At 39.0% G+C, this 11,141-nt stretch overlaps 1 protein-coding gene across 1 annotated transcript in view; it reads left to right on the top strand.

The window, feature by feature from the left end:
- Window positions 1–10,659: 10,659 nt before the first annotated feature.
- HFM1 (helicase for meiosis 1) overlaps window positions 10,660–11,141 on the top strand; it is a 118,426-nt gene continuing 117,944 nt past the window's right edge. The window contains exon 1 of the mRNA XM_024743640.1: window positions 10,660–10,730. Coding sequence (XP_024599408.1) covers window positions 10,660–10,730 — 71 coding nt within the window. The remainder of the gene's footprint in view (window positions 10,731–11,141) is intronic.

The following is an 11,141-nucleotide window of genomic DNA, read 5'->3' as shown; positions in this document are numbered from 1 at the left end:
GGAAATGGCACTTGGGAATGAAGTCTAAGGAAAGATATATCTTCTTTATACTTTAAGTGCACTCTAGGTAACAGCATATGTTGCAAATAAAATAAGATTTGTTCAAAGCCAGAGATTTTAAAAATAAACTTTTTCTAATTGAACATTTAAATAACAACAACAACCAAATCAGTGACAACCATTGTTCAAAGGAAATAGTATGGTATGTAGAAGGAGCCAGGGGCCAGGTATAGAGAAATTCAGGCAAAATTACTATATTAAAAAATCAAGTACTAATTTCTAGAATATTTCTTGATTTGGAGAAATTTTCAGATAAATTGTGTGAATGGTACTTTTTTTAATCCAGGAAAAAATTTCTAATTCTCCAATATTATAGATCATAGCCTACCAAATAATTTATTTAGTTAAAATTTCCCCAAATGACTTGTGATACAAAGCATCCTGCTGGAAAAAGAAGTTTCCTACTGGTTGGTTACTTGCCCATTTCTACAAGTGTGGGTGGCATATAAAGTGTGAACACAGGCTGCAGGGTTTGGGAGGACTTCTTTTTTGGAGTTAATGCTGTAATTGTTTCCCTAGGATAGCATGGTTTAAGTGTTCTGTTAATTAAGGGACACATAAAATAGGAGAATATAGTTCCTAATGATCAATGACACCTGAAAATTTGACAGCTCTTTTATTCCACGGTTATCTGAAAATATTCTGACAGTACACATTAACTTGCTTTGCTTTTATATTAATCATTCTCTTATCTTACTTGTCGTTTCCTAGACTTGTAGCGTTTTTATTTCCCTCCCAATCTCCATGTATTTCCTTTTTATATATATATAAATTTATTTATTTTATTTATTTATTTTTGGCTGTGTTGGGTCTTTGTTGCTGCATGCAGGCTTTCTCTAGTTGCGGTGAGCGGGAGCTACTCTTCATTGCGGTGCGCGGGCTTGTCATTGCAGTGTCTTCTCTTGTTGCAGAACATGGGCTCTAATTGATATCTCATTGTAGTTTTGATTTGCATTTCTCTAATGATTAATGATGTTGAGCATTCTTTGATGTGTTTGTTGGCAGTCTGTATATCTTCTTTGGAGAAATGTCTATTTAGGTCTTTGCTCATTTTTGGATTGGGTTGTTTGCTTTTTTGTTATTGAGCTGCATGAGCTGCTTATAAATTTTGGAGATTAATGCTTTGTCAGTTGCTTCATTTGCAAATATTTTCTCCCATTCTGAGGGTTGTCTTTTGGTCTTGTTTATGGCTTCCTTTGCTGTGCAAAAGCTTTGAAGTTTCATTAGGTCCCACAGTCTTCACCTTTTGGAATATATTCTTGGCCAGAATGGTTTCACCTGGACTTGCTTTAACCCACACCACTCTATTTTCTAGTGGAAGGACAATGTTCCTTCTGCTTAAATATATAATTTTTTCTCCATCAACTCTGGGCCCACTCTATTCTCTTACTCTCCCCATAATATACACAGACAATGCATCTACTCTCTCACACCCTCACTCAGACATGCACACACACTATTTGTGTGAATTCTTAGACATTTTGCCCATACATCAAATGAACAAATGTTTGTAAACTGTAGAGCAGGGGTCCCAAACCCCTGGGCCATGGACCGGTACCTGGGCCATGGCCTGCTAGGAACTGGGTCACATAGCTGGAGGTGAGTGGCAGGCAAGCAAGTGAATCTTCATCTGTATTTACAGCCGCTCCCCATCGCTCACATTACCGCCTGAGCTCTGCCTCCTGTCAGATCAGCGGTGGCATTAGACTCTTACGGGAGCGTGAACCCTACTGTGAACTGCGCATGCAAGGGATCTAGGTTGCACGCTCCTTATGAGAATCTAATGCCTGATGATCTGAGGTGGAGCCAAGGCGGTGATGCTAGTACTGGGGAGTGGCTGCAAATACAGATTATCATTTGCAGAAAGGTCTGACTGCACAGAGACCATAATAAATCAATTGCTTGTAGCCTCATATCAAAGCCTTATCAGTGAGAATCAAGTGAAAACAAGCTCAGGGCTCCCACTGATTCTGCATTTTGGTGAGCTGTATAATTATTTCATTATATATTACAATGTAATAGTAATAGAAATAAAGTACACAATAAATGTAAGGCGCTTGAATCATCCCGAAACCACCCCCCACCGTGGTCCGTGGAAAAACTGTCTTCTGCGAGACTGGTCCCTGGTGCTAAAAAGGTTGGGGACTGCTGCTGTAGAGTGCTATATACATTTTGTTGTGACACTGGTGTTTCATAGGCCACTAATCTGAGTTAGTTAAAGCAATGTAATAATGCAGGTGACTTTTTCCCCACCAAAGACAACAAAGCATTACTTTGAAACCATACCTCCTAATTGTTGGAATCCCAGCTCCTCTAACACTCCCTACCCAACTGTTTCCCAGCTGACAACTGGAGGAAGGGGCTTCATAAACTCTCCTGGCTTTAGCAATCAGTCCTATTAACTATCATAGGCACACTTTCCTGGCTGATTTCGCAGCTCTTACTTAGGCTGCCACTCCAGCCATGGTGACAGTTCTGTTGCTCATATCCCTGCCTGTGTTTGGGCAGTGTGCTGTTCCGAGGCCAGCAGGGACCTACCAAGGAGGGACCTTCCATTCTGGAAGGCTTAGCGGCACCAGGCCCTGGGAACAGTCTGGGAGCATTGCTTAGCTGCCTCTCCTCCACAGCCTGGTCCCCACAGCTTCTCTTGCTGCTTCGTTCTGAGTCTGCTGCTCCCCAGATGTGAATGAGTCTTTCTCCTGTGCCTAGTACCGGGGGTGAGGGGGGCCTTAACCTCAGCAGTAAGCTACTTTTATTCTTTGTGCACTTCAACATGCCCACCCTTCCTCCAGAAATTTATCTCATGTTCCCAGGCCTGGAAGCAGACGAGAACAGCCAGAAATGCCAAAGAACATCTTCAGATTTAGCCCTTTCCCTTCTCTGGTGATTAGTAATGGTGGCAGTTGTTGTGAGAAAACTGATGTGTCTACTTCTCTTTGTGGTGGCTTCAGACTCTGGGCAGACGTGGATGCAGCACTCCCAGCTTTGTTCCAGGGATCACCACAAATGTTAAAATATACGCTATTACATGCCCTGTGCTTTCTCAATGCTTTGACATATTTAAACATGAGATAACCCATGCTTAAATGCATTCTAACTCAATATATATCACAAATGAGTAATTATCTGCCAGCCGTAATAACATCTCTCACCACTCTCTCCCCCTTCCTGGGAAGGATTCTAGGCAGATGCATCATTATTGTTCCTTCACGGTGTTTCTTATTTCTGTTATTCTGTCCGTATTCCAATCTGTCTAGTACCTTAACTGGTTACTTGTAACACTGAAAATCTCTTTATTTGTAATTATGATACAATGGTGATACAAAATTATATCACCTCTAGAAATGATTTTATTTCTAAGTAATATATAAACAAAATCTTTGATCACATTACTGTGAGATCTTGCCAATTACTCTTTTGTCTTTGATTTAAAAAATGCCTATTCTTAAAATCTGTTTTATACTCTGATCCCTGATATTTAGATATCTTTTAAAATGTCTGTCAGTGGCTTTTAAAAGTTCCCTCAAAGAATCTTTTTGTAGATGTAATATATCCCATGTTTCATTAAGATGGTCTTACAGGGCTTCCCTGGTGGCGCGTGGTTGAGAGTCTGCCTGTCGATGCAGGGGACACGGGTTCGTGCCCCAGTCCGGGAAGATCCCACATGTCACGGAGCGGCTGGGCCCGTGAGCCATGGTCACTGAGCCTGCGCGTCCGGAGCCTGTGCTCCGCAACGGGAGAGGCCACAACAGTGACCGCAAAAAAAAAAAAAAAAAAAAAAAAAAAAAAAGATGGTCTTACATAAATACTGGATGCCAGAATCTTGATTATAAGAGTCAGGTAAAGCCTACCTCCTTCAGATACTAACCATCTGAAGGAATGTGTTAATTCCTATTTACACTGGGACCTTATAATAATGGCAGAAGAATTTGTTCAATTTGTTACACAAATCTAAGTACAACTACCCATAGAGAATGTGCACTGGTTATCCCTCTCCCATTTACTCATTCTGAAGAAACTGGTTTTAATTTTTAATTAGGAAATAATTCTGTTCCAGTGTGGAATACTGGTATTTGTCCCAAAGCTGCTGTTCTGGGATGTTTGCTTCTTACTTCAGGGTTTGTGTTACATTTTAGACTCTACTTACATAGTTAGCAAAAAACAGCCATTGAATATTGAGTGTTTATCGACTAATTTCTATGGAAGGTTTATACTCTTTGTAATAATACACTCTGGCTAGCTGTGGCTGGGGTCTGGGTCTAACTGGAGCACACTATCTGGCAGTCTCATTAAAATCAACATTTTTGGCTTTGGAGAACAGAAGATACTTTAAATTCATTTTGGCTGAAGAAGTCAACTTCTGCCTAAAAACAAGCAAATGGATCTCCCAAAATATGGGTACTAGTCTCTTCTGCATCATCATTAAACATACTCCTTAGAAGCTGGAACTCAAGGAATTACTTTCTAATTAACATTTGTCTTTTATTTTCTTGGTTACATAGAGACTTACTAAATCCTTCCCTAAAGAACAATTAACCTTTGATTTTCATCCATTCATCTTTTTCTATTTAAGCATCTACTAAATGTATAGATAGCACTGGACTCTTCTGCACACAGTTGTGCATAACCCTCTAAATTTTTCTTTCCGCCCAAGAATCCCATCCTACCAGACTTGATTCCTTTTCTTTCTTTTTACTTTCTCAGATATTAACTGTACAATTTTCAGAGTCTCCCAAATGCGCTTACCTTTTCTTTTCCACGTCTGACAACAACACAGCATATTTCTGGCTGTCATCCAGAGAAAAACAGTCCTGAAACGACAACATGTCTTGGTTCCTGCTTCTCTAAAGCCATCAGCACCAATATTTCAATATCAGTTCCTCCTGATCAGAGTTTAAAAAGAGTGGAGGTTACAAAGTAGAGAAAAATTTTGATTATGTTGAACTTATGAGACAGAACCTATGGCATCAGTTGTATCAGCAGAAATCTATCTTCCTCCTGTGTCATGAATACCTATTATTTGTCTTTCAAGATCTTCCAGTCTTTCAAGAAACTATATTTTGACAACACCCCCCCACCTTTATTTGAAATAAATACACCTTGTTGGTCCATGGCATGCCCAAAATGGATCAAAGATGTAAACTTAAGAGCTAAAACTGTAAATCTCTTAGAGGAAAACATTGGAGTAAATCTTCATGATATTGGAATTTGGCAGTGACTGCATAGATACGACACGAAAAGCACAGGTGACAAAAGAAAAAAGATAAATTGGACTTCCCCAAAATTAAAAACTTTCGTGCATCAAATGATACTGTCAAGAGAGCAAAAAGAAAACCTACTAAATGGGAGAAAATATCTGTAAATCATATATCTGATAAAGATTAATATCCAGAATATTTTTTAAAATATATAATAAAAAGATAATAATCAATAAAAAATAATAAATAACACAAAAAGTTGGCAGAGGACTTGAATAGATATTTCCCCCAAAAGATATTAAAATAACCATTAAGCACATGAAAAGATGCTCAACATCATTAGTCCTTAGGGAAATGCAAATCGAAACCATAATAAATGAGATACCACTTCACATCTGCTAGGATGACTAAAATTTGTAAAAGATGGAAAATAACAAGTGTTGGCAAGGAAGTGGAGAAATTGGAATGCTTCTGCATTATTAGTGGGACTGTAAAGTGATATACTAACTGTGGAAGACAGTTTGGTTGTTTTTCAAAAAATTAGAGTTATCATATGACCCAGCAATTCCAATCCTAGGTATTTATCTAAATAATTGAACGCAAGGACTGAGAACAGATTTTTTTTTTTCTGCTTCAGATGCTTTTTATTTATTTTTTAAAAACTTTTTATTTTGGGGGCTTCCCTGGTGGCGCAGTGGTTGACAGTCCGCCTGCTGACGCAGGGCACACGGGTTCGTGTCCCGGTCCGGGAAGATCCCACATGCCGCGGAGCGGCTAGGCCCGTGAGCCATGGCCGCTGAGCCTGCACGTCAGGAGCCTGTGCTCCGCAACGGGAGAGGCCACAACAGTGAGAGGCCGGCGTACCGCAAAAAAAACAAACAAACAAAACCTTTTTATTTTGTATTGGAGTATAGTTGATTAACAATGTTGTGTTAATTTCAGGTGTACAGCAAAGTGATTCAGTTATACATATAGGTGCATCTATTCTTTTTCAAATTCTTTCTCATTTAGGTTGTTACATAATATTGAGCAGATCTCCCTGGGCTATACAGTAGGTCCTTGTTGGTTATCCATTTAAAATACAGCAGTATGTACATGTCAATCCCGAACTCCCTAACTATCCCTTCCCTCCACCCTTCCCCCCTGGTAACCACAAGTTCCAGAACAGATTTTTACAATTTTTATAGCTGCATTATTCACAATAGCCAAAAGGTTGGAAACAACACAAATGTTCATCCGTGGGTGAATGGATAAACAAAATGTGATATATACATACAAATGGAATACACAGCCTTAAAAAGGAATGAAACTCTGATACTTGCGACAACATGGATGAACTTTGCAAACCTTATGCTAAATGACGTAAACCAGACACAGGACAAATACTGTGAGTTCACTTATATGAGGTACCTAGGATAAGCAAATTCTTCGGGAGGGAAAGTAGAGTCACCAAGAGCTGGGGGAAGGATTAAGATTTCTATTCAATGAGAATAAGCCACAGTATCCTGAGAGGCATATATTAAAAAGGAATTATAAACTTCTGGGGAAAAGGAGAGGAGGGAAGGTTGGGGGCCCTGGCGATCCATTGCTTGGAGCTCGGCTTAGCCAGGCTGGGGGGGGGTCCTCCGGGGACCGGTGAATAGGCGCTCGGCTCTGAGGGCCGGCGGGGAGGGGAGAGAGGGCAGCTGGGACGGCAGCTGGGGAAGGTGGGGACTGGGGCACGTTGCGTCTCACAGGGAGGAAGGGACGGGAGAACGGGGACCCCGCGGGGAGAGGGGTCAGGGTGGCCGTGGGGAAGTGGTTGAGATTCCCAGCCGAGTGTCGGGCGGCAGCGGACGGGCGCGGCGAGGTGTAGGACCGCCGGCGCGACCCCGACCGCGACCCCAGCCCGCGCGGCTCCTCAGCCGCCTTCGCGTCAGAAGGGGCGGGCGAGGCCTGAGGCGGCTCCGCCTCTTGAGGGGCCGGCTGGCGCACTCTTGTTTTGCTTTGATAGCTCCTGGAGCCCCACGTGTTTACTTTCAAGTGTGTTTCCCTGCCGGGGCGGGAGCTGGTGGCCCGCGCGCGTGTAGCCGCGCGTCCACAGCGACGCGACCTGCAGCCCCGCGGGCCCGGTGCCGGCGCCCGCGCTCGGGTCTCGGCCACTCACCCGGCCGGAAGTCTTCCGCCCTGCGCCCACGAGTCTGGGGTGGGCTTTCTCGGATTTAGGGAACGTCACGGGGGTATTTTTTCTTCAGACCCAAATTCGGTTCCTGCTGGAACTTCCCGGCCCCGGGTTCCCCGGGGACGTGGTGGAGATCAGGCGCTCCGACTGTAAGGACCTCTCGGCCGAGACTCGGGGTATTAATTTGTTCCGATGTTCGTTCTCTTTCTTAGTCAAATTCCCTGCAGTCATTTGTGATGGTTGGTTTTTCCAGTGAATGTTGGTCTGAATCTTCACTGATTAACGGTTTCTGGCAAATCAATATTTCGTATCTGGGTTTCTGCACTTTTGAAATAAGTATATTTCTGAGAGTAAAAATTGTAAGAGATAACTAATAGATCTGAACATCTTATACAGTAAGGATTATAGAAGGTAAGAAGATGCAAAATTGTCAATAAAATAATTAGGTAAGGTGCAGGTCATTTCAACAATCAACAAATTATGTAGTTACAGAAACAGTTTAAATATTTTAACAGTGATTAGTTAGAGCAGAACCAAGCACTTAAAAAAGGAAAACATAATTTTATACCACATGCTGAAACTAGAACTTTGTAAAAAATAATCTAATGTGGAAACTTAGAAAATCTGACTCTAAACCTAAAACTTAAAATTAATCCAAAATCTATCATCTCCTACAATAACAAACTCATATTGAAATATGGTAACGTCCCTTGTAGGACCTATGTTTAGAAAAATATATTTATTTACGTAATTCAAGTGCCGAATCCTACGGTCTTTTAGAACCTTCATGATTTGATTACGTGAATCCTGAATTAGAAAAACAAATCACATTTTTAAACTGAATATTAAAGATTGGGGGGTAAAATTTTAAGCCTCAGAATTGAGGGAAAATTATTTTTATTTAAAATTATTTTTATAAACTGAACATTGCTAATGTATTTATTCCACAGTGAATTGTTATGGACCATCTGCTATGTATCAGGCACTGTTCTGGGTTATAGGAATACATTAATGAGTAAAAAGTCCCTGCTTCCTCTACAGGGAGAAAGATAAACAACTGAACAGTTATAAATTAGTGCTGTGAAGAAAAATAATGCAAAGTATAGGGATGGAGTATTTTAGATAAAGGAGGTTTTCTTTCGTAGAACTGCATCACAACTAAAATATATACATAATGTTTTTATTCTGGACCCAAACAAGTTATTTTCTCTTTTATGCCAGAACTAGGAGTCAAATCAAAAGTTCTCTTGAAAATATTTGCTGTTTATATAGGAGGTTTTTAGATTAATTTATGAAATATTTTTTTTTCGGAAACAAATATTTTTAATTTGCAGTTTTATTGTTTTGTTTGCAGCTTCTTTTAGAATAAAGAGTTCAAACATGTGCGTGTCAGCCTTAAGAGTTTCTACTTAAATTCTGAGGTACCATATAAAAGTGGTCTGGAATGTTTTAATTTGGAAAACTCTTTTTGTTGTTTAAAATTATATAATTTTCCTAAGACTAGAAAGGGAATATTTTATTTGTTACTTTTTGTATAATATAGAAACATGATTGGCATTTTAATTTATACTTTATCGGGTAATTGTTTTCAGCTTCTGAAATTCTTTACTTAAATAAGTTGTTAAAGACTCCAGTTAGCAATTTCTGAGTGACTCCCTTCTGCCTCCCACCCTGTTATCCTAGGCTTCTATTGTCCGCATAATTAAATTGTTTTAGACATTTATAGAACCATGCTAATTTGTTTCAACTTTACTGTTTCTTTTTGTTGGTGACTAACCGATTAATAAATTGAGAAAAATGAAGAGGACAACTAAGCTAAACAGGTGGAAAGGGGAAAAGCCCAATAACTAAACCAATGAAAAACCCCACAGTATTCTGATAAAGTAAGAACAGTCCTAATGTAATCAAATTTAGCCCTCTTGTTAGTAGCATTTTGTCAAGGGGTGCATGTGGAAGCGTTCTTCTTTCCCCCACATACTTCCATGTGTGTTTCACTATCACATCAGGGAGGACTCAAAATTGAAGGGACTGGACTTCCCTGGTGCAGCAATCAATCAATAAATAGGTATATACATACATACAAACATACATACACACACACTGCTCTGACTTGGTAATATGGATTTCTCCACGAGATGGCGCTCATATAGTGTCTGATTTTAGTTTCCATCCTAAGGAAAGCTTTGCAATATATTAACTATCACAGAATAAATAGAAATGTGATTTTATATTTTTTGGTATGTGCGTCTGATTTCATGTTTTGTCATATAGAATCTTATATCATGTTTCATAAATTAGAAAAAAGTTGAGTTGTAGTGTTGATGTGCAGGGGGAAGAATTACAAAGTATGTATCTGTAGAAATAATTCTACTCTCTCCTGTTAAATTTGAGGCTTTGTTCAGCCCTAGATTTTTGCTATATTCCCAGGTAGCCAGTGCTGAATGTTTTTATCCTTTACATTTAGATAACATCTTTGGATGTAAAAATTATCTTTTTAAAAAGGAATGTAAACATTTATATATACATTAGGTAATATAATGTAAACATACATATATATGTTAAACTAGTAAATTTGTTTATTTTGATAAATTCAAACATATATAAAAAAAACATTGAGGAACTCCACGTACCTATTACATAGCTTTAGCAATTATCAACTCATTGCCAATCTTGTTTCATCAATAACCCTCAACATTTCTCTCTTTATTTTGAAGCAAATCTACTCTATCCCTTGATTTTGAAGGAAATCCCTGCATATGTATACAGTACATTGTTATAAACACACACATTCATAATAAAATGCACTATCCTAACTCGAAAATAATGGTATGAACAAAATATTTTAGGAGCCCGAAGGAGCCATTAATTCTGCTTTTGGGTAATTCAGAGAAAACTTGGAAGAAGAAATGGCGTTTGACCTGTGCCATTAAGAATGGGTAGGAATTTGTCAGGTGGAGAATGGAAGAAAACACTCTTAAGCATTGGTGCAGAATGAAGAGAGGGGTACATATGTGAATATGTATGAATGAGTGGAGAACAGAGAATAATGTATTTGAATATTTTAGCACTTTGGAGGAAGTTATAAAAGATGTTGCTGAAAGGCTATCTGTCATTATTTTGGGAAATTAATGATTACAGTTTATGGATCCAGAAATTTTGTTTCTACATCTTTGTAAATAGAATATAAACTACTTTTTTTTGGGTATTTTTTAGATTTGTGACAAAGTCCAGTTTTTAACAATGCTGAAATCAAATGACTCCTTGTTTTCCTTGGATAATTTGTTTTTTGAAAAAACAGATGAAGCTGAAAAGTAAGTCTGCTTTAAAGAATGATAACAGTATATTGCTTAAGGGTTTTTGATTTTTAAGGCATTTTAGTTTTCTCTCTGGTAAATTTATAGATAAACAATGAGAGATCAACAGAATGGCATTTCAGGTATATGCTTGGTAAACATGGAGTTCAGATATAAAGGAGTAACTGAAGTTTAACATGTTACATGTTACAGTTTTAAAAACAGAGTAGATTCTTGTCTATTTGGCTTTCATTCGTTTGCATTTCTGGTTTGTTCAGATTATTTTTGGCTAAAGTAAAGACTGAAAGTAATGGTCAAAGAGTAGCTCAGGACAAGGAGTGATGATGGCACCTTTTGGAAACAGAAAGGGCAGTGTGCCAAAGGCCAAGTGTGATAGGCAGATTCAGTGAAGGCAGGAAGTAGGGGTGG

The sequence above is a fragment of the Neophocaena asiaeorientalis genome, unplaced genomic scaffold, assembly GCF_003031525.2.
Source record: "Neophocaena asiaeorientalis asiaeorientalis breed wild unplaced genomic scaffold, Neophocaena_asiaeorientalis_V1.1 scaffold317, whole genome shotgun sequence".
NCBI lineage: Eukaryota > Metazoa > Chordata > Mammalia > Artiodactyla > Phocoenidae > Neophocaena > Neophocaena asiaeorientalis.
This window is presented reverse-complemented; position numbering and strand designations above follow the sequence as displayed.